Here is a 23,426-nt window from a genome sequence, read left to right as displayed (position 1 = left end):
ACCATACACCCCCAGTGTACACACACACACCATACACCCCCACACAGTGTACACACACACACCATACACCCCCAGTGTACACACACACACCATACACCCCCACAGTATACACACACACACCATACACCCCCACAGTATACACACACCATACACTCCCACACAGTATACACACACTACACACCATACACCCCCAGTGTACACACACACACCATACACCCCCAGTGTACACACACACCATACACCCCTACACAGTGTACACACACACCATACACCCCCACCGTACACACACACACACCATACACCCCCCCAGTGTACACACACACACCATACACCCCCACAGTATACACACACACACCATACACCCCCACACAGTATACACACACACCATACACCCCCAGTGTACACACACACACCATACACCCCCACACAGTATACACAGACACACCATACACCCCCGCACAGTATACACACACACATACCATACACTCCCACACAGTATACACACACCATACACTCCCACACAGTATACACACACACCATACACCCCCACACAGTATACACACACACACCATACACCCCCAGTACACACACACACCATACACCCCGTGTACACACACTGTGCACACACACCATGCACCCTCACACAGTACACACACACACCATACACCCCCACACAGTGTACACACACACCATACACTCCCACACAGTATACACACACTACACACACACCATACACCCCCACAGTGTACACACACACACCATACACCCCCAGTGTACACACACACCATACACCCCCACAGTATACACACACCATACACCCCCACACAGTATACACACACACACCATACACCCCCACACAGTATACACACACCATACACCCCCACACAGTATACACACACACACCATACACTCCCACACAGTATACACACACACACCATACACCCCCACACAGTATACACAGACACACCATACACCCTCACACAGTGTACACGCACACACACCATACACCCCTACACAGTGTACACACACACACCATACACCCCCACGGTACACACACACACACCATACACCCCCACAGTATACACACACCATACACCCCCACACAGTATACACACACACACACCATACACCCCCAGTGTACACACACACCATACACCCCCACACAGTATACACACACACACCATACACCCCCAGTGTACACACACACCATACACCCCCACAGTATACACACACACACCACACACCCCGTGTACACACAACCATACACCCCCACGCAGTGTACACACACACACCATACACCCCCACACAGTGTACACACACACCATACACCCCCACAGTATACACACACACCATACACCCCCACACAGTATACACACACACCATACACCCCCACACAGTATACACACACACCATACACCCCCAGTGTACACACACACACCATACACCCCGTGTACACACACTCTGCACACACCATACACCCCCACACAGTACACACACACACCATACACCCCCACAGTGTACACACACACACCATACACCCCCACAGTATACACACACCATACACCCCCACACAGTATACACACACACCATACACCCCCAGTGTACACACACACACCATACACCCCCACACAGTATACACACACACCATACACCCCCACACAGTATACACACACACACACCATACACTGCCACACAGTATACACAGACAGCATACACCCCCACACAGTATACACACACACCATACACCCCCACACAGTATACACACACACACCATACACCCCCAGTGTACACACACACACACCATACACCCCCAGTGTACACACACTGTGCACACACACCATACACCCCCACACAGTACACACACACACCATACACCCCCACACAGTGTACACACACACCATACACTCCCACACAGTATACACACACTACACACACACCATACACCCCCACAGTGTACACACACACACCATACACCCCCAGTATACACACACACACCATACACCCCCACAGTATACACACACACACCATACACCCCCACACAGTATACACACACACCATACACCCCCAGTGTACACACACACACCATACACCCCCACACAGTATATACACAGACACACCATACACCCCCACACAGTATACACACACACACCATACACCCCCACACAGTATACACAGACACACCATACACCCCCACACAGTATACACACACACACACCATACACTCCCACACAGTATACACACACACACCATACACTCCCACACAGTATACACACACACACCATACACTCCCACACAGTATACACACACACCATACACCCCCACACAGTATATACACAGACACACCATACACCCCCACACAGTATACACACACACACCATACACCCCCACACAGTATACACAGACACACCATACACCCCCACACAGTATACACACACACCATACACTCCCACACGGTATACACACACACACACCATACACTCCCACACAGTATACACACACACACCATACACTCCCACACAGTATACACACACACCATACACCCCCACACAGTATACACACACACACCATACATTCCCACACAGTATACACACACACACCATACACCCCCACACAGTATACACAGACACACCATACACCCCCACACAGTATACACACACACACCATACACCCCCACACAGTATACACACACACACCATACACCCCCACACAGTATACACACACACACACCATACACTCCCACACAGTATACACACACACACCATACACTCCCACACAGTATACACACACACACACCATACACCCCCACACAGTATACACACACACCATACACCCCCAGTGTACACACACACACCATACACCCCCACACAGTATACACACACACCATACACCCCCACACAGTATACACACACCATACACCCCCACACAGTATACACACACACACCATACACCCCCACACATACACACACCATACACCCTCACACAGTATACACACACACACCATACACCCCCACACAGTATACACACACACACCATACACCCCCACACAGTATACACACACACACACCATACACCCCCAGTGTACACACACACCATGCACCCCCACACAGTATACACACACACCATACACCCCCAGTGTACACACACACCATACACCCCCACACAGTATACACACACACACCATACACCCCCACACAGTGTACACACACACACCATACACCCCCACACAGTATACACACACACACCATACACCCCCACACAGTGTACACACACACCATACACCCCCACACAGTATACACACACACACCATACACCCCCAGTGTACACACACACACACCATACACCCCCACACAGTATACACACACACACCATACACCCCCACACAGTGTACACACACCATACACCCCCATACAGTATACACACACACACCATACACCCCCAGTGTACACACACACACCATACACCCCCACACAGTATACACACACACACCACACACCCCCACACAGTGTACACACACAACCATACACCCCCACACAGTGTACACACACACACTCCATACACCCTTACACAGTATACACACACACACACATGCTTCAGTGTCCCCAAGTCACTGACTGGGATAAGCATCTCCCTGTGTCCCAGGTGGGGTCCGGACTATTGAGGTGGCTGCAGAGGGTTGAGGAGGAAAAGGTAGACTCCAGGCAGGACTTCCCTGACAGTGCCTAAGCCCTGCAGCTCCCTGAGCTGGCAGAGGGGACCCCATGTCCCCCCATCCCCCCCATCCCATTACCTGTGGGGGTTCTGCTACAAACAGGGGGTGCCACAGGGTTGGGGGGGAGTCACAAGTTTATCCCGGGAGGCAGAGGCAGCAGCAGAATCGTAGAACAGCCAAATCCTGCCCCGATCCCGAGGCTGAACCCACGAGGGCCCTGCTCAGGGGAGGCCCGTCACCAGCCAGTGTTGGTTGTGTCTGGCCCAGACCCCACCCCGGAGGAGGCTCCCACGGACACAGCTCCCTTGACACAGCAGAGGGCATCCCAGGACTCGGCCAGGGCAGGGTCTGCGGGGTACCGGGCTTCAGCCTGGCTGCATCGCGGCCGTTGGGGAGGACAGCATCCCACGCCGTTCTGGCCCCGTTGGCCTCTGCATCCCCTGCCCCTCTAGCTTCTGGCCCGTCCAGCTCCTGGGGCTTTGAGACGGGCTCAGCCCGGGCAGCTCCAGGAGCAGGCTTGAGGGAGAGGCGCCCACAGGCAGACAGCGATGGGGCACGTGGGGAGGGGCTGCGGTGGGAGGAGAGAGGGCGGGGCTGGGAAGGGCCCGGGCAGCGATGGGGCTGGGCACTGGGCAGAGCAGCAGGTCATAGGAAGGCGCCTGCTCCCCCCGGGACAGCAGCCTGGGGTCGACTTGTCACAGCAGAGGCAGAACAGAGACCAGGTTCTCAGGGGAGTGGAAGGGTTCGGGGCAGCGACCCTGAGGCAGAAGGTTGTGTCCAAGTGTGAACGCTGGGATTTTATGGGATGGTCACATGTGTCCTTATGGACAAAGGTTTCTCTGGGAAACTGGACTTGGGTCAAGTCCAGTCCTCTGCGTCCTACAGAAATTCTGCCTTCCAGAACCTTCTAGATTCTTAAGTGACAGCTTCTCATCTGTCCCCACCTGTTGGGGTCTAATGGAAGGGGCGGGTCCCCACCTAGGCATGTGGCTACGTCCAGCTGGGGCAGGTGGCCTGGCTGTAGGACAGCCAGTCTCTCTTAGGCATTGGGCCAGGTGTCCACTCCACTGGCAACGTGAGCTGAGCACACATCATGTCCCTGTATGTCAGCATCTGTGTGCATCTGTGGGGCCCCTGGCCTGCCTATCACCCTCTTCTCCACCACAGGACGACCATCTGGACCCACCGCGTCCGCTTCCTGGAAGAGCAGGCCCTGCCCCGCTGGGCGGCCTTCACCATCTGGAACGCTGGCAAGCAGGGGCGCCGGCTGTACCGCAGCTTGACTGCCGGCAGCCAGCGCAAGGTGAGCATCCTGCCACCCCCCAACACTGCCTGCCCTGCCCCCGTACTGTCCCACAGCACAGGCCCTGGCCCCGGCCTGTCCAGAGCTGCCCTTCTGTGCTTGTCCCCAGGTGGTGGCATTCTGTGACGTGGACGAGAACAAGATCAGGAAAGGCTTCTATTGCCACGAGGACTCTCAGGTGTGCAGGGCCGCATGGTGTCACCCTTGGGGTCAACCACCTGCTCCAGGGCTGAGGGACAGCTGCTCAGAGCCTTCCCCCTTGGCAGAGTCCACCTGGGCCGTGCTGGCTCCTCGGGGCCTCCAGGGAGCCCAGCCCCCATTCTTGGGGGGAGAACCCCGCCGTCCCTTGTGGGTCTGGGCCTTGGGGTAGCCCACCCTGGTCAGTTCTGCAGTCGGGTGTCAGGCGGGGGTGGCGGGAGCCGGGGTCCTGCTCTGAACACCTGCCGCAGTCTGTGACCCTGGCATGTTATCCGCTGCCCAAGCCCTGGCTCCTGTGTGAGCCAACTTGGTGGCTGCGTGCACCCTGAGGGCGTCTCTCCGGGGACAAGCTCCAGGCTCGGGCAGGACTGATGGCCACTGTCACTCTCAGGAAAGACCCAAGCCCCGAATCCCCATCCTGCACTTCCGAGCCGCCCGGCCACCCTTCGTCATCTGTGTGAAGCTGGTGAGTGTGGGGCCCTTGGCCGTGGAAGGGCTTGGGGATCCCGGGCTCTGCCACCTGGACAGCCCACCCTGCTGTGCAATGACTGTGTGGCCTGGGATGAGACCCCAGCCAATGGTGGGCATGGGGACAGGTGCCACAGCCGTCCACAACAGCACCACAGACCAGGCTGTGGGGTGGTGGCCGCTGCCCTGGGGGCAGGAGGCAGCTGGAGAGGGTGGCCTGCATGGGTGTGGGGGGGATGGATTCCGGTCTCTCTTCTGTCTTTAAATACCCATAAAGCCAACATTTGTTAGAAACTTGCAAAGCACGAGGCCCTACGGTGCCATGTCTGAGGGGCCAAGGCCAGGACCTCCAGCTCCCGTGGACTGAGGTGGCTGCACCGGGGATGTCCTCAGCCCCTGAGTGTGAATGACCCTTGCCTGGGGTGGGCAGGTGACGGGCGCCTCAGGCTCCAAATGCAGCCTTTTTCCCCAAGTGTGGGGAGTCCAGGCTGGCTGCGGGGGGCTGAGGTGAGTATTTTTTTTTTTAAATTTTACTTTAAGTTCTGGGATACATGTGCTGAACATGAAGATTTGTTACATAGGTTTACATGTGCCATGGTGGTTTGCTGCACCTATCAACCCGCCATGTAGGTTTTAAGCCCCGCATGCATTAGGTGTTTGTCCTAATGCCCTCCCTCCCCTTGCCCCCCACCCTCCAACAGATCCCAGTGTGTGATGTTCCCCTCCCTGTGTCCATGTGTTCTCACTGTTCAGCTCCCACTTATGAGTGAGAACATGCAGTGTTTGGTTTTCTGTTCCTGTGTTAGTTTGCTGAGGATGATGGCTTCCAGCTTCATCAATGTCCCTGCAAAGGACATGAACTCATTCCTTTTTATGGCTGCATGGTATTCCATGGTATATATGTGCCATATTTTCTTTATCCTGTGTATCATTGATGGGCATTTGGGTTGATTCCATGTCTTTGCTATTGTGAATGGTGCTGCAGTAAACATATGCGTGCATGTATCTTTGTAATAGAATGATTTGTATTCCTTTTGGGTATATACCAATAATGGTATTGCTGGGTCAAATGGCATTTCTGGCTCTAGATCCTTGAGGAATCACCACACTGTCTTCCACAATGGTTGAACTAATTTACATTCCCACCAACAGTGTAAAAGCATCCCTACTTCTCCACAGCCTTGCCAGTATCTGTTGTTTCTTGATTTTTTAGAAATCGCCATTCTGACTGGTGTGAGATGGTATCATGGTTTTGATTTGCATTTCTCTAACGACCAGTGATATCTCACTGTGGTTTTGATTTGCATTTCTCTAATGACCAGTGATGAGCTTTTTTTCATATGTTTCTTGGCCACGTCTTCTTTTGAGAAGTGTCTGTTCATGTCCTTCGCCCACTTTTTGATGAGGTTTCTTCTTGTAAATTTAAGTTCCTTGTAGATCCTGTATATTAGACCTTTGTCAGATGGACAGATTGCAGAAATTTTCTCCCATTCCAGAGGCTGCCTGTTCACTCTGATGATAGTTTCTTTTGCTGAGCAGAAGCTCCTTAGTTTAATTAGATCCCATTTGTCAATTTTGGCTTCTGTTGCAATTGCTTTTGGTGTTTTAGTCATGAAGTCCTTGCCCATGCCTATGTCCTGAATGGTATTGCCTAGGTTTTCATGTAGGGTATTTATGGTTTTAGGTTTAAGTCTTTAATCCATCTTGAGTTAATTTTTGCATAAGCTGTAAGGATGGGGTCTAGTTTCTGTTTTCTGCATGTGGCTAGCCAGTTTTCCCAGCACCATTTACTAAATAGGGAATCCTTTCCCCATTGCTTGTTTTTGTTAGGTTTGTCGAAGATCAGATGGTTGTAGATGTGTGGCCTCATACAGGAGAGTAGGTGACCTGGCTAAGGCCAGCACACAGGACAAGATTAAGCATCCAGGGACCCGGGGTCACAGCCCTCACTCCATTGCAGGGGTGGGGATGACAGAGGCCAGAGGGGATCAGACAGGGCAGCTGTTGATGGTTCTGAGATGCAGTTTCTGTCTGAGGGGCCTCCTCCCACTCCTGGCCTGTGCAGAGGGGTGGGTGTGTGGAGGGAAGGTGGGTCTGCCCTGGTCGAACAGCAGAGGCATTGCCTGTTAGTCTCATTCCATTCCGAGTGCCCCCAGGGAGAGTCAGCCACCGTATGTAGAGAGGCAAGGCCAGAAGGCAGGGGGGGCCTCCCCTCTGGTGACCAGCAGGGCCTGTGGTACAAGCAGTGCCGGCTGCTGCCCTCTCTGGCCTTTGTCTCCTTCCAGCCTCTCTGCTATTAGCAGAGGAGCAGAACACTTGACAGGTGGACACAGGCCACCCCCAACCCCTGGCCCTGGAGGAGGCTCCACAGTGGCCTCCTAGAGCCAGGAGACTGGACTGAGCTGAATCTGCTGCTCCCGACAGGACCTCACAGGGGGCGCCTTTGAGGACAACCTGAGGTCACTGCACTTGCAGGAGGGCCAGGACTTCCTTCACTTCAGCTGACGGACCAACCCATGGCAGCTGCTCCCAGGTGGGTCTTTTCACCGAAGAACCATCTGGGTTTGTTTCTTTATTATGTTTCATTTCCTTTTCATTCTGCTCTTATTCTGATTTTCTTTACAGTTAGCCCTCTGCTTATGTTCAGCTCATTAATTTCCAGCCTTTCTTCTGTAATGTATAATTCACGACTTCAGAATCGCTTAAGCACCACTTTAGGTGAATTCTATCTGTTGTCATTAACTTTTATCTTTCATTATATATTTTATAATTTTCGTTATTTCTTTTAAAGAGATGTTTTTAAACACATTTTTAAAATTTGTGTGTACACACACACACACACACACGGGTTCTGTAACTGTCCATTGGGTCAAGCTTTTCTCCTTCAACCATGCCTTATGACACTTTATTGAAATGTACCAATTCAATAAAATACACTGTGGTAGTAGGTGATCAATTTCTTCTTGAATGTTTGCTTTAATATTTTCTAAGACTGTGTTACAAATGTAGGAAAGTTCTATCATCTTCCTGTTGAACTGAGCCTTTAATCATCATATAGTAATCTATTCCTAATAACACTATTTGCCTTCCTTTAACTGGAGAACTTTGTCATTAACACAGAGGTTTTAATCCATTCACATTTATTGTGTCCCAAAATATTTATTTCTAATTGTGTGTGTGTTTTGCAGCTTGTTCTGCCTTTTCCTCTTGCCATTCTTGCATATTTTGATAGTGTATTTTTTATTCTTGTTCCATTTCTCTCCTACTAGTATAGAAGTTATCTTCCCCATACATTAACTGTTTGTGTACAGTGACTAAATACTTCAACATGCACCTAGCCAAGCTGATAACTGAATTATCTGCACTCTGTTCCAGGAGAACATAGACTTAAGATGCTCTAAATTCAGCCACCAACTCTGCCACTGATTTATATGCTGCTGTTGTCCATTTTAAGCAATTCTACGTGCTTTTAAAAAAAAATCCACATATAAGCCATCTTTCTATGTTGTTATGGTCACAGTTTATTGCTTCCCTTGCTCCACATTCCTCCAACTATCCAACTGTGATCATTTCCCTCCTGCCTAAAGTTTATCCACTAAAGCAGTGGTTCTCAACCAGGGGCACCCCCAGAAGATATTTGGCAGTGTCTGGAGACATTTTTTTTTCTTTTTGTCACAGCTGGGTAGGGGGATGCTGCTGCCATCTGGGATGTTGCTGAACACCCTGCAATACACAGGACAGCTCTCAAAACAAATGACTCAACCCCAAATATTAAGCCAAGATTAAAAAACCAAATGGATAAGAATGGCATATTTTTATCTAAATGACTTAATTTTGTTCTCTTCTTTAATGTTATGCTGTGGGCACAATTCAAGCAACTTGACAGCTATTTTCTCTCAGCATAATGAAGATCTTGGTCTACTCATTGCTCAACTCCAGTGCTGCTGCTGGGAAATTGGTAGTCGTTTATATCACTCTGTCCTTCTTACAGTTCTGCAGTTTCACTGTGGCAGGTCTAAATGTGTGAGACTGTTAGGCTTCTGTATCTGGGGACTGTTGCATGTCAGTATGGAATATCTGCATCATTTCATTTCATTCTGAGACCCCAATTACCCAAAGGTTAGACATTCTTCAATGTCTCTTGATGTTGCTTTCATATCTTCCAGTTCTCTGTATGTTTTCAGATCTTCCAGTTTTCTAATTCTCTCTTCAGCTGTGTCTAAGCTATCCATTGAGCTTTTCATTTCACTTCTTACATTTCTAGGGGCTCTGTTTTTTTCTAATCTCTTCTTGATAATTTCTAGCCCTTTTCAAAAATGTACTCATATTATAGCCTACATTCTACCAGAGAGGTTTTGTATTTGCATCTTCTGCCCTTGTCTGGGAATACCACTGGTCAGGGCCAAGTCAATCAAATTTTCCACTTTAGGAGTTTTGGGGATCATACAGGTAGTATTAATTCAGGCCACTTCAGGGGAGATTGAGATAAGAGTCTTGCTGCTGTTCCTTTGAAAAAGACTTATTTAGGGTCCCAGCTTTATATAGCGGTCCATTAGATCTGGCCCTGGGCCTTAAATTCTCTCATCCATTCTGCTATCAAAATAGCGTGACTAGATTCCAGGGCTCAGCAGAAACCCTCAGGATCTCCAAGGTCTCTGCTCTCACATGGAGGGTTTCTGGTTAGCACCTAGAACGTGTTTGTGGGTACACAAATCCCGCATCAGCTCCCCGGTCCCAGGGATACTGGCTTCTTGCTACTCTCTCAACTCACAAAGCTTGCTCCACTTCTGGGACCACAAGCATTCTTTTCTGCCGTTGGACACAGTCTGGACTTCTGCCCAAATGCTGCCCCTTCAGAGAGGTTTTCTGAACACCTTCTCAGAGTCAACACCCAACATGCCATTCCATTGCCCACTTTATCTTTGTTCATAGCGCTCAGTGTTGCCTGCCTTGATGGTGCTTGCTTGTTCATTTGCTATTGTCTGCCCCAGCTATCATGTCAGCAAGGGGTTCCTCGCCAAACTCTATCAATCACCTGGACCCTGGTGGGCTCCAGAAACGGCTGCTGAATGAAAGAGGGCTTTCCAGGCCACCAGGTGTCTGGTGAGCACAAGTGCCCCAGTGATGGATGGGATCCAGTGGGAAAGAGGCAGTGGCCAGTGGAGTGATCCACTTTCCTCGGGTTGCTAAGTTAGACTGACATTAAAAGAAGAACTGCTTTGCCACATAGTGTCACTGATGGGTCTGGGTGGGTAATCAACCTGCCTCCATGTCTTAAAATGCCATTTATCTGGAATCTTCTTTTAATTGCACTAAGAACAGTTCATCATGTTTTTCTCAGAAGCCACTTGTTCCTTCCATCCTCAGTGCATCCCAGGCCAGCAGGAGCTTTGTGAGCTGCAGGCATGGCTATGGTGCGCCTGTTCCACACCCAGCAGGCGTGACCAGAGTCTCGTGTGTGCTGACCACAGGAGCCAAGCCTTTTCCACTGTGTGGACTCATGTGGCCGACTCATGTGGCCAAGGCTAGGCTTGGTCACCCAGGACCCTCACCACATGACCCCAGCCAATCGAGGGGACAGTTCAAGGAGGAGGAGACCCCTATTACACAGGTTGGAATAAAATGTTTACATCTCGTAAAAATGTAACCCAAGGCTCTTTTAGGGGATAAAGACTATTGGCCACCAGGTCAAACACAACAATGGTAGTGTGTGAACCCCACACTCCTGTGTGACCAGGTCGTCACACACATCCCGTGAAGAGCTGTCTGCTAAACACACAGCACGGACTGTCACAGTCCTGGCCTTGTGGTCCTGGTGACCTCACAAGCCTCACAGATGCGGTGGCACCTCCCAGTTCTCGGCCTGCCCATGTTCCTGTGTCCAGGCCCCATCCCCACCTGAGAGCAGGCCGGGGAGCCACCCTAATCTACACCACGCACACGGCACCCCTGGGCTCCTCACATAGGGAAAGGGTTGCTCACCCAAGCCCTTGGGCCTCTGAGTGGCCACACCTGGGGCTGCTTTGGTGCTGCTGGCTGTGGTTCTGCACCTCAAGCCCTGTGAGCACAGCACAGGTCCCAGAGATGAGATGGGTGTGGGTTGCTACCACAGTGGAATTTTTATACACGTTCCCCTCACCAGCTTTGGGATGGATCAGCACGAGCTCAGACACAGAGACAAAGGTAGTCTCCTGCCCTTTGCCTAAAAACCCAAGTGTGGACTCTGCCCAGGCTCTCCTAAGACAGTGTAATTATTTCAAGAATGGTATTTATTTCCCACATTACTGTAGAGGCACACATTGGACTCTGACGATTCCCCTTGCAGCAGACATTTGTGAAGCTGCTGGTCGGCACACCCATCAGTGACTCCTGCACTGCAGAGGGGCCACATGCATGATGCTCACGTGTGCACAGGGGGGAGGACAGCACCCCCACCAGGCAGACAGGCCCAGAAACAGCATCTGCCCAGCACTCCAGAACATGCCTGCCACCAGGGCTTCTCAGTTCTCTCTCTAGCATTTGAACCTCTGATTTAACATTCATCTCTCTCCATGACTGGGTGGGGCACTGCCTGTGGCCGGACGTCTCCCACAGCAGGGACAGCACCAGGCAAGAAGGGGGGCTGGTCTCCAGGCAGGAGGAGTGGAGCCCACCTCCCCTCTGGCTGACCTCTGGGCAGTGAGCCTCTCCATCACCCCTACACACATCAGGCTCAGAGACAAAAGGCAGGAACTTCTTGGTACATGATTTTATAGGAAGCACATTTGTGTTCAAGTGAAGGCAGAGGCGTCCACCCCAAGTCACCAGAGCGCAGGTGCAGAGAGGAAAAGCTGTCAGCTAGTGCCAGCCTCCAAGGGCCAGCGCTGCCCTTCAACAGCTGGAGGCACCACTGTGCGAGGCTTTCCACACCGGCCTCCCTCAGGAACAAGACATCGTCACCAGGCAGGGGTGAGGTATGGGCTCCAGGACTGGCTTCAGCAGGCACCAGGCTGAAGAAGAGACAAGACAAGCTCAGGCTGGTCAGCTCCAACACACACCATTCCCAGCCAGGGGACCCTCGCCCCTCTGGGTCCTGTGTGGGGACTGACACGGTTCCTGCAGGAAACCATTTGTGCTGTTTCCCACACACCCGGCAGCCCGAGCTATGTGGCTGACAGGTGCTCATGACTAACGTGTCCTCGGAAGGGCACCCCATCTGGGGAGCGGGAAGGGAGGTTCACTGCACTGCTCTTAACCTGTATTCACACGTTTGAAATTTTTCCTAATAAAAATGTAAAAAGCACATTTAATTCCAAAGTCTGCTGTTGAGTTCAGCCTTTACACACACAGAAATGGGGGAGGCTGTGTCCTGATGCTCAGCCCATCCCCACTGCCCCCACGTATCTGGACATGGTTCTCCTCCTTCCTCTCGGATATAACCTCCTGCCGGAAGGGGGCTGAGAGGAAGGAGCCAACCCTGGTAACTAGAGAGACAGCACAGCAACCCCAGGCCTCAGCCCCCGTGACAATTGAGGTACTTGTTTTTGTTAGAAGAAGAGTGACAGGCTGGTGAGGTGCACAGGGGCAGCTTCTGGGGGCCTCTCACCCAGCCCCGGCCCCACTCATGGGAAGCAGATGAGGAGGGGGAGGGAGGCACTCTTGGCACTTGGAGCACAAACACACCCCAGGGCCAGGCATGAGGAGCCTGGATCAAGCTGGTGCCAGCTCCACCCACTCCCCGGCCCCCCAAACGCCCCAGAGCAAGTGGCCTGGATGCCACAGGGGCCCACACGTGTGGGCAGTGGCCAGAGAAGGCAGCTCTGCTGGTCCCGTAATCCCAGGGGTCCTGACGTGAGACGAGGGAACGGGCCGTGTGGACGTGCTGGCAGAAGCTAAGCACAGCCGCTGGCCCCAGAACATTCCAGAGCTCAGGGAAGCACAGGCACCTCATGCTGCGAAGGTGACAGGGTTACCTGGGGCACCAGCTGGGGCCTGGGCACGCCCAGAAGGTCACACAGACGGTTGCGCTGCTCTCTCACCACTGCAAGCTCCGCGTCCCTGTGAGGAGAGGGAGAGCCGTGAGTCTCTCGAGTGCTCACCGGAGAACCTCAGGTGTGCGGAGGTCCCGCGTCTAGCTTCCATGGCCGCAGTCAGGGAAAGGAGACCTCACCCCCGACATCCACAGCCAGGCTGAGGGCAGAAAAGACGCCACAGGAGCACGATCTCCAGCAGAGCCTCCAGCCTGAGCCCTTTCTGGAATCGCAGGAGGACGGTTCCTTCCCAACAAGGGGTGCCCCTCGGGAAGGACCATGCCCAGCGCAGGGACTGCAGGAGGACAGACCAAGCGTGGCCAAGGAGGGGCTGACAAGGGTTTTCAAGGTTTTAATTTAGCTGTTGATGCAAAATAAAAATTCTAGCAATGCTGTGGAGAGATCTGGGGCATGTTTTTCGTTTCTAATTTAAAAGATTCTCTTTAAATTCTAAGGATTTTTTTTTTAACAGAAAGGTGATTAAACGATAGGAGAAGCCCCCAGGCCCACCCTGCTAGTTCCTCCCTCCCTGATATGAGGAAAGGAGGCCACCCCGACCCAGCCTCGCTGGAGGAGGCCTCGCCCCGCTCGGGACACCTGGCTTCTTCAGTCCTAAAGCCAATTATTTTAGAATCTGGTCCGGAATGCACCTTGGTGTTTTTTTTTAAAAAACATCATTGTAAAAACGGGTCTCCAGAGCAGTAGTTCAGATGGCCATTCTCTCAACGCATGCTGAGAAGACAGCCCGGCTGCTCCCGGTTCCTCTCCTGGGACCACGTGTTTGTTCAGGAGCACACACACACTCCTCCCCAAACCAGAAAACCTCGCGGAAGCCCTGGAGAGGCCACCTCTGTCCTCCGAGGCCACAGCGGCTGCCTGGTGCGTGAGCTCTATGGGAACCCAGCCCTGTCGGAAGGTCACTGTTCCGAGGAGACACCTAGGGAACGTCACCTGCGTCCTTGCTGGATTCAACAAGGGGCGCGGACCCCACAGACCTGTAGCAATGCACCGGGATCAGCACGGAGGCCCTCACAGTCGGCACTCAGAACAGAGTAGCATCCACAGGCAGGACACCTGGGACTCCACCACCCCGGGTACGCCATGTGGACGCCCACACAGCCTCTGGTTGCTTCAGTCCTGATCTCCAACACGGGGTGACGAGACTGCTCCCCTTTTAGAAGTGTGTGCGTGTGTAAGCATGTGTGTGAGCCAGCATGGGTGCCCATGCCCATATGTGTAAGACACCATCACTGCTGTTCCCAGGAACATACCGGTTGGCCCAGGACACCTGAGCCTGCACTTTCCCCACTCTGCTCTCTCATTCAGACCCTCCCACCCCCAACTCAATACACACATCTTTCAAAACCGCCATTCTACTCCCCTCACGGTAAAGAAGCCAGCCCATGTTGCAGAAACTGTGCCTGCCAAAGTAAACGTGGAGAGTGGCGCTATGGCCTCCTGAGGGCCTCATGGCCCTGAGGAAGGGGGTGGACATCAGAGCAGAGGCGTGGGGAGAGCTTTTCTTGTTTCCGCCTGTGCCTCTTGATTTCCAACAGGTGCTCACGTGGCCTGTTCCAAGAAAACTTGAGAGAGGTCTGGGGCAGCAGCACCTGCCAGGCCTTCAGTGCCCTCTGCTCCACGGGCCACCAGACACAGCCTTGTGGTGGCACAGGTGCCCACTCCCCTGGTGGGATGGATGGCTTTGCTGTGTTCCTGACACCTGACACTGTTCGGGGACAGGGCGGTTGAGAAGAGGTTTCGGCTACAGCAGCACGGCTGCCTTGTAAAATCCAAGCAGAGGATGTGGAGACCTGGGAACCCTCTTTCCTCCTCCTATCAGAGGGTTTTGGGAGAGACGAGTAGACACGGTGGGGACAGGAAGAGGGGCGGTGCCAGGCCCAGGTGGCCGTGCAGGAAGGGCCTTCACTCACCACGCGGTGTCACTGAGCACAGTCACCACCTCATCCAGCACGTCCGCGCCCACGACGTCACTGTAGGTGAGCAATGTCTCGTACACCTGGCTGGCCGTGGTCTTCCGGATCTGGGACAGGGACACAGTGCATTTGCCGGAGGGAAGCGCCACCGCCCCACGAGAGACGACAGGAGCCAGGCCAGGGAGCCCCGTCAGTGGAAGGCGTCAGGAGGAGGGCGCTGACCCTGCATCCCATCCCAGCCACAGCAGGGATGCAACCAAGAGGAGGTGCCTTCCAGGCCCATTAACCACCTCCTCCCTCCACAGACACACAGCTAGCTGCAGGATCCCAGCAGTGAAGATGACATCATTCTTGTTTAAATGCTTTATTAACCAACCTGCTCCCTCACCAGAGAAGCAATCTCACCTGCTCTCTATTAACTAACCTGCTCCCTCACCAGAGAAGCAATCTCACCTGCTATTAACCAACCTGCTCCCTCACCAGAGAAGCAATCTCGCCCGCTCTCTATTAACCAACCTGCTCCCTCACCAGAGAAGCAATCTCGCCTGCTCTCTATTAACCAACCTGCTCCCTCACCAGAGAAGCAATCTCGCCTGCTATTAACCAACCTGCTCCCTCACCAGAGAAGCAATCTCGCCTGCTCTCTATTAACCAACCTGCTCCCTCACCAGAGAAGCAATCTCGCCTGCTCTGTTTTCACCAGAGAAGCAATCTCACCTGCTCTCTTTTCATCAGGGAAGCAATCTCACCTGCTCTCTTTTCATCAGGGAAGCAATCTCGCCTGCTCTCGAGTGGTGCCCTGGTCATCATGTCTCACTGCGCTGGTGGTCAGAACCCGGGCCCACCCTGGAGGTGCTGAGTCGGCAGCACAGGGCCCAGGAGCTGCACTGCTGAAGCCCCAGAGGTGCCGAGGCTGAGGATCCGGCACCCCACTTCGAGAACCACCATATAACATGAAGTTACTTTTGCCTTTTAGGAAAATGTCACCTTTGGATCATCTGAGGTTTTTTTTTGCAGCCAGGAGAAAAGAAATCCTAGAAATCTAACAGCCGGGGAGTGCTGGGGATGAAGGGCACTGCCCCCTAGGTGTGGCTGAACCACTTCAGCCTGGGTCCTTCTGGAAGCTCCTGAGCCAAATCCCACCGCCAGGTCACCCCTCAATTTATGTCCATAGAAACGCCAGCCAGACAGCCCGTCCTTAAAGCCAAAACAGTGGCGTCCAGAGCCCCTTGGCGGCCGCGTGCCTGTGACGTGTCGTCACCCAGGTGCGTTAACGAGAGGGGCTCGGCTGGAAAGCACACCAACATGACAGTGCCAGCGAAGGCCTTCTTGTCACTGAGGGGCTTGTGTCCACACGGCAAACACACGTGAGCAGGAGCAGGCACTCACCAGCGGGAAACGGTGGCAGAGGAGCAGACACAGCTGCAGGAGGGCCTGCCTCCTCACGTCGCCGGGGAACTGCACCATCCCGCAGAACCTGCCGGGAGCAGCACATGGCTCCGGGTGAGCCCCGCCCCGCGCAGGCCAACCCCAGCAAACCCCGGACCCAAAGGCCCATGCAGAGACCTGGGGAGAGCAGATCCGTGAGCACAGTGCGGGCCTGGAGCCCCAAGCCGGAGGTGTGTGTGTGCGCACATCTGCACTGTGCCTACACACGCGAGTGTCGCACTTGGAAAGCCACTGTGGGAAGTGAGGACGCCTCACAGAGGATCTCCTGCAGGGCCGCTCGCCCCGCCATGAGGACCCCCACCTCAAGGAGCCACAGAGCAGCCAAGGTGCCTATCGCTGGCTGGCGCACCTGCCCAGTGTCCACCTGAGCGCCGCAGAGCAAGGCACTCAACAGCGACCCCCAGGGCACACAGGAGAATTGGGGAGGCAGCCCCTGACCACGCACCTCCTTTCCGGAGCCTCCCCTCCCCCCAGGGCAGAGCGCGAGGGCAGCAGAGGCAGAGCTCGCCTGTTCCCGCAGGAACTCTCTCCACCAGCACCTGGGCTGCCTCACCTCCCATTGCGACTGCTTTGAACATTGGAATGCACGATCTTAGCTTAGCTTGAGGAGTAACACTAACTGCTCCTCTCCCGCCTGGAGCCGTGGACTCCTGCCCTCAGCCAAGGGAGGCTGCGCCCTGCCATTCCGTCTAAGGCCAGTAGCACTTGAAACTCACACTGCGATGCCTGACAGGAGCTTCTGGATATCTTTTGAATTCTTGATTTCTTTCTTACAAAGCGCAAGCAACTTCACAGCAAAGGGGTGGCTGGAAGAACAACACACACTTTAGAGATGAGCTTTCACAGGCAGCCCCGGGATGCACACTTTTTCTGTCTCAAAGAAGGTCAACTCCCTCCTCCCAGTGGCTCAGTCCAAGAAGGCTGCAGCCCTGAGGCCCCTCTGCCAGCAAGTCCGCTGGTCCCCATCCCAATACCTCCACAGGCCGGCCTGGTCCCTAGCGGCTGTGCCACCACCTGGCCGGCCTCTGCTGTCTCTTGCTCTCTTGCCTGTGGTGCAGCAGCCCCCACGGGGCCCCACTTCCCTTCCCAGGCCCCAGGGTCTGTCCCCAACACAGCGGCAGCCAGGATGCCCGTGCTCCTCCACCTCTCCCTCCAGAGGCTACCTGGCCTGGGCTGCTGCAGAGCCGGGGGAATTTGCCGACACACAGAGGACACACAAGGCTGTGCAGTGTTGTTTTGAGCCTTCAGTGGCAGCAGGGACAAGGGCTGAGGCTTGGTGCTGATAAAGGCACAGCCCTGATGAGCAGCTCTGAGAGGGCACCTGGAAGGCCACTCCAGGGAGGAGAAGGTGCGCACCTCCCTCTCTCAGTGGGGAATGCAGCCAAGCTCCAGCCACCCAACAGGCCAGGAAACCCTCACTGCTGACCGTGAGTCAAGGAGACCCCAGGCTGCTGCTACCCTCTCCTCAGGTGCCCAGAAAAGGCAAACTAAGGTCCTGCCTGCCAAAGCACAGGCTTAGCCCAGGCCTCGGCTTGCTCTGAGGTGCAACCCCTCAAATGCAACGTCCCGAGAGAACACAATACCAGACAAGTAAGAAGACAAAGAAACCCGCTCAGGTTGCAGCTCAAGACACACCCAGCCAAACAGGCAGGAAAAGAGCGTTCAAGAGGATGAACACCGGGCACGGAAGGAAGGGCCGCAGGGAACGGCGAAGCGGAAAGCGCTACAAGCAGACGTGGAAACACGCGAGACAAAAAGCCTACACCTGAAAAGACGCAAAACTCCACAATAAGAATTCCACAAATCACAGTTAAAAGTCATTTAGAGACATCTGCAGAGAGAATCAGCAGCTGGCAGGCGGGCCAAAGGTAATGAAGCAAAGAGAGAGGGAAAAGACGTGTGAAAATTGCAGAGGGGGTGACCGAGGGAAACACGTGAGCGTGATAATGACAGAAAAACCAGGGAAGGAGCAAACCTGGGCAGGAGGTGGGAAACCCAGGCCGTTTCCAGGGAGCACAGGCGGACTCAGAGGTAACACTCAAAAGCAACAACAGAAGCAAGGAGGAAGTGGGAAAATATTTTTAATGTGCTACAACAAAACAGCTGCCTGAATTCTATATACCCTCTGAAAATAATCTGCACATAAAATGGGAAAGCTTCACTGCAGCAGACCCCACTCGAGGAAATCCAAGGGAGTGTGCTCTAGGGAGAGGGAATGTGAACCCCGATGGGGGGGGGTCCCAAAATCAGTAAGTGATGAGAGACAAAGAAAGTAAAAACGTGGAAAATTCAAAGTAACGCAAATTACACATACCACAATGAACAGGAAAGTACGTACATCTAAGACAAAATATCCGACAATAATAGCACATAACTCAAGACAGAGCAAGCAGAACCAACACGTTCTAATATCCTTGCTATTGTCCAATAAGGACAAAATGCTGAAAACTGGACTTCACTAAGAATACGTGGTGTCATTTCTAATTTCTAGGGTAAGCGTTAACAGAAAAAAGTAAAATGTCCCAAACAAATATATGAAAACAATGGAATGACAAAAGCAATACTAATCCAACAAAAAGCACAGGTGGGGGCGGGGAGGGGGCACTGGGAACGGAGCACAGGGAAAAGTCCTGTGAGTGGCAGGCTGAGAACCAAGGGGATTATAAAGGTCATGAAGGAGGCAGGTAAAAGCTACAGGCTGAATTTTTACAAAACCATACAGTGTTCTAAGAGAGGCGTACAAAAACATACATGTATGAAGATACTGAAAGTAAAACGATGGAAAAAAGTATACAGTTCAAAGTCAAGTGAAGCAAGACAAAGAATGAGTGGAGCAAAAAGCATCCTAGAAATGGGTGATAAGGGCAAGATTCAGCCCACAAACACGCTTCAAAATCTGAAAAGCCGAAACTGACAAAACCGTAGAGAGAAATACAAAGCTGTATTCATAGCAGGACATGGCAGGAGGTATTTTCTCTACCATCCTATCTTGGAAAAAAAAAAATTTTTTTTTTTGAAACAGAGTCTGGCTGTGTTGCCCAGGCTGGAGCACAGTGGCTCAATCTCAGCTCACTGCAACCTTCGCCTCCCAGGCCCAAGCCGTCCTCCCACCTCGGGACTACAGGCACCATCACACCCGGCTAATGTTTTTGTATTTTTTGTAGAGATGGGGTTTCACCAAGTTGGCCAGGCTGGTCTCAAACTCCGGAGCTCAAGTGATCCACCCGCCTTGGCCTCCCAAAGTGCTGGGATTACAGGCGTGAGCCATGGCGCCCAGGCTTATTTTGAAATTTTTAAGCCAGAAAAATACATGTCAATATTTTAGGCCAGGTACAGTGGCTCACGCCTATAATCCCAGCACTTTGGGAGGCAGAAGTGGGCAGATCACCTCAGGTCGGGAGTTCGAGACCAGCCTGACCAACATGGTGAAACCCCATCTCTACCAAAAATACAAAATTACCTGGGCATGGTAGCACATGCCTGTAATCCCAGCTACTAGGGAGGCTGAGGCAGGAGAATCACTTGAACCCAGGAGGCAGAGGTTGCAGTGAGCTGAGATCGCACCAATTCACTCCAGTCTGGGCAACAACAGCAAAACTCCATCTCAAAAAAAAAAATTTTAATGGAGTATTTAGCATTGTATTAAAGGATAATATGCCACAACCGAGCTGGGTGCACCTGTGAACATGGAGGCTGTTCCAACAGCAGGTGTAAGAAGGTCAGTCAGTGATGCCCCATTAAGAAATTAAAAGGGGAAACCCTTCACTGCTGTTAGATTTAAAAACATGTGCAGCGTCCAGCAAAGATGGAGCAACAGAGACCAGATCTGCCTCCCGCCCAAAGGTTAAGGCAGAGCCAAGTCCAGCAGGTGGCAGACTCCAGTGGGAAGCCCGTGGTGAGAAGCGGGAAATCCCAAGTCTGCAGAACTCGCTCAGGTTCTCAGCACCAGAGGGGGCTTCCTGGGGGCCCTTGAGGACTAACCTGGGCCTGGGTCAGCCAGTACCTGAGTACGAGGACGCTGTCCAAGGCTGGGGACGAACCACCCAAAAGATGGCCAGAAGCCCCGGCACTGCCCCAGCAGCGGTGGGAAGGGAAGCGCCAGGGAGCAGAGACCTTAAAGGGGCAGAAAACCCTGGAGACCAGCACAGCTCTGGGTCCACCTGACAGCTTAAGAGTAGCGCCCAAGCCAGGCTCAGTGGCTCACGCCTGTAATCCCAGCACTTTGGGAGGCCGAGGTGGGCAGGTCACTTGAGGTCAGGAGTTCGAGACCAGCCTGACCAATGTGGTGAAACCCTGTATCTACTAACAATACAAACAATCAGCCAGGTGTGATGGTGCACACCTGTAATCTCAGCTACTCAGAAGTCTGCGAGAGAACTGCTTGAACCCGGAAGGAGGTTGCGGTGAGCTGAAATCGAGCCACTGCACTACAGCCTGGGCAACAGAGCAAGACTCCATCTCAAAACAAACAAAAAAAAAGCAGTGCCCCCAAAAACAGACCACGCTGTCTCCAGATGACCCAACGTGCCCCATATACAAATATATCCAGGCCAGACGCAGTGGCTCACACCTGTAATCCCAGCACTTTAGGAGGCCAAGGCAGGCACTTGGGGCCAGGAGTTCAAGACCAGCCTGGGAAACATAGTGAAATCCTGTCTCTACTAAAAATACAAACATTAGCCGTACATTAGACTACAGCGCATGCCTGTAGTCCCAGATATTTGGGAGGCTGAGGTAGAGGCTGCAGTGAGCTGTGACTGTGCCACTGCACTCCAGCCTGGGAAACAGAGCTAGACCCTGTCTCAAAAAAAAAAAAAAAAAAAAAAAAGACTGGCCCAACACGGTGAAATTCAATGAAGCAAGAAAATACGGCAGCAACGAGATGACCACTCAGAGCCAACAACCCAGCTGAGACCGGCCAGGGGCATCCGCGTGGCGCAGAAGCAAGGAGCTCCCATCTCCTGGGCAAGTCCTCGCCAGGTCACCGGCCTCTGCCCTCTCCCCTGCAAGTCTCATCCCCGTACAGCCGAGGCCCCTTCAGGCCCTGCGGCTCCCAGCACAACCCTGAGGCCCACCCCTGGCCCGGTGGGATACCTGGGGGGAGAGTGCACAGCAGGGCCCCCGCCTCAGCCCCAGATGGGGCTGACTGCACTTACAGTCATAATATGTCATTATGTAAATATGTTATTATTGTGTTATTTTGAGGGCCAGTTGTGATGACGGTATTTACAGTCATCATAACTGACCCAGAACGCACTGGAAGATCATTTCCTGGAATTCTGATCTCTGTGTCTGATGACTTTTTCTTTAATACATGAGCTACTTAGGCTTAATCGGAAAGGAAGTCATGAAAAGCAGAGCCTCACTCCTCCTCCGTGGTGAAGATGTCGAAGCAGCCGTGGGTGAGCACATGGTCCAGCGTCTTCAGCAGCGGCACGGACACCCTGAGGGGAGAAGGAGCTGTGAGAGCCTGGACACCAGCAACAAGGACGCCCATCTCCCTGAATGGCTGAGAGTCAGCAGGATCCCAGTGGAAAGCGACAAGCCCCCTTTATAATTTACGTGGAAACGCAAAGCTTCAGGAAAAGACAAAACACCTGGGGAAGGAAGACACAAGGCTGGAGGCTGACGCTGAACTTCGAAAATGATGGTAAAGTGGAAGGGATGGAAACGGCACGGCCCTGGTGCAGAGTGAAGCAAACACGTCGGGCACAGAAGAGACCAAAGTAAACCCACAGTTTCTTACAAAGCTGCAACGGCAATGCAGCGGAGAGGGGAGCCCTCCCAGCAATTGGGGTGGGCACCGCTGGGCGTCAAGGTGCCTGTGCCGACGCTATACCGTTTAAGAAACCTCACTCAAGACGCGCCCCAGGTCTAAATACACAACCCAAAACTATAAATCTTCTAGGACAAAACAGAAAATCTCGGTGACCACGGATTAGGCAAGCTGTCTTAGACACACCAGAAAAATCTGTGCCTCAGAGAACAAGGGGAGATGCTGGGACGTGAGGAAAGTGTGAGGCCCCCGCTCGGTGCGTGAAAGGACAGGCAGGGAGAAAACACCCTCAAGTCACATGTGTGACAAGGGAGGATCAGACCACAACAGTCAGGGAAGGAGAACAGAAAAAAATGAAGACACTTCTCCAAAGAGAATATAAAACAGCAACGCGCCAGTGAGAGTGACCTCAGACAGCATCAGCAGAAAGACATGACATGTGGGCGTTCTGGAAACCCTCCAGCAGCTTTCCAAAGCTAGACATTCGCCTCTGTGTGAGCCAGCCTGCGGCGCCTCGGTATTTACCCCACAGAAAAGGAGGCTGGGGAGGTCCCCTCTGGGCGACAGGAGCATCAGGAGA

General features: G+C 53.0%; 3 protein-coding genes across 20 annotated transcripts in view; 1 reads left to right on the top strand and 2 right to left on the bottom strand.

The window, feature by feature from the left end:
* Positions 1-12,967, top strand: part of B3GNTL1 (UDP-GlcNAc:betaGal beta-1,3-N-acetylglucosaminyltransferase like 1) — a 116,268-nt gene extending 103,301 nt beyond the window's left edge. For 5 of the 13 annotated variants that reach the window (XM_024350795.3, XM_063799474.1, XM_063799473.1 and 2 more), the window contains 5 exons: positions 4,877-5,012; positions 5,122-5,190; positions 5,602-5,676; positions 8,103-8,211; positions 11,046-11,315. In XM_024350795.3, coding sequence (XP_024206563.1) covers positions 4,877-5,012; positions 5,122-5,190; positions 5,602-5,676; positions 8,103-8,183 — 361 coding nt within the window. In that variant the 3' untranslated portion in view covers positions 8,184-8,211; positions 11,046-11,315. Of the gene's footprint in view, positions 1-4,876; positions 5,013-5,121; positions 5,191-5,494; positions 5,677-5,969; positions 6,101-8,102; positions 8,631-11,045 lie in introns of those variants that run through there. The other 8 variants (XM_024350794.3, XM_024350791.3, XM_054670284.2 and 5 more) reach the window with 5 other exon arrangements.
* The window catches only part of TBCD (tubulin folding cofactor D), a 202,876-nt gene continuing 191,861 nt past the window's right edge, over positions 12,412-23,426 (bottom strand). For 4 of the 6 annotated variants that reach the window (XM_024350788.3, XM_063799469.1, XM_063799470.1 and 1 more), the window contains 6 exons: positions 22,437-22,514; positions 17,787-17,876; positions 17,011-17,098; positions 15,619-15,728; positions 13,631-13,715; positions 12,412-12,667 (listed from right to left, as the gene is read on the bottom strand). In XM_024350788.3, coding sequence (XP_024206556.1) covers positions 12,653-12,667; positions 13,631-13,715; positions 15,619-15,728; positions 17,011-17,098; positions 17,787-17,876; positions 22,437-22,514 — 466 coding nt within the window. In that variant the 3' untranslated portion in view covers positions 12,412-12,652. Of the gene's footprint in view, positions 12,668-13,630; positions 13,716-13,827; positions 15,729-17,010; positions 17,099-17,786; positions 17,877-22,316; positions 22,515-23,426 lie in introns of all 6 variants that reach the window. The other 2 variants (XR_010153175.1, XR_010153174.1) reach the window with 2 other exon arrangements.
* Positions 12,899-13,624, bottom strand: LOC104003056 (uncharacterized). The gene is given in 2 exon segments (XM_016930990.4): positions 12,899-13,209; positions 13,211-13,624. Coding segments are annotated over 2 exon segments (612 nt in total). The 5' UTR covers positions 13,609-13,624; the 3' UTR covers positions 12,899-12,995.

Source organism: Pan troglodytes, chromosome 19, assembly GCF_028858775.2.
Source record: "Pan troglodytes isolate AG18354 chromosome 19, NHGRI_mPanTro3-v2.0_pri, whole genome shotgun sequence".
Classification (NCBI taxonomy): Eukaryota; Metazoa; Chordata; class Mammalia; order Primates; family Hominidae; genus Pan; species Pan troglodytes.
The sequence above is the reverse complement of the archived record's forward strand: the minus strand, read 5'-3'. Positions and strand labels throughout refer to the sequence as shown.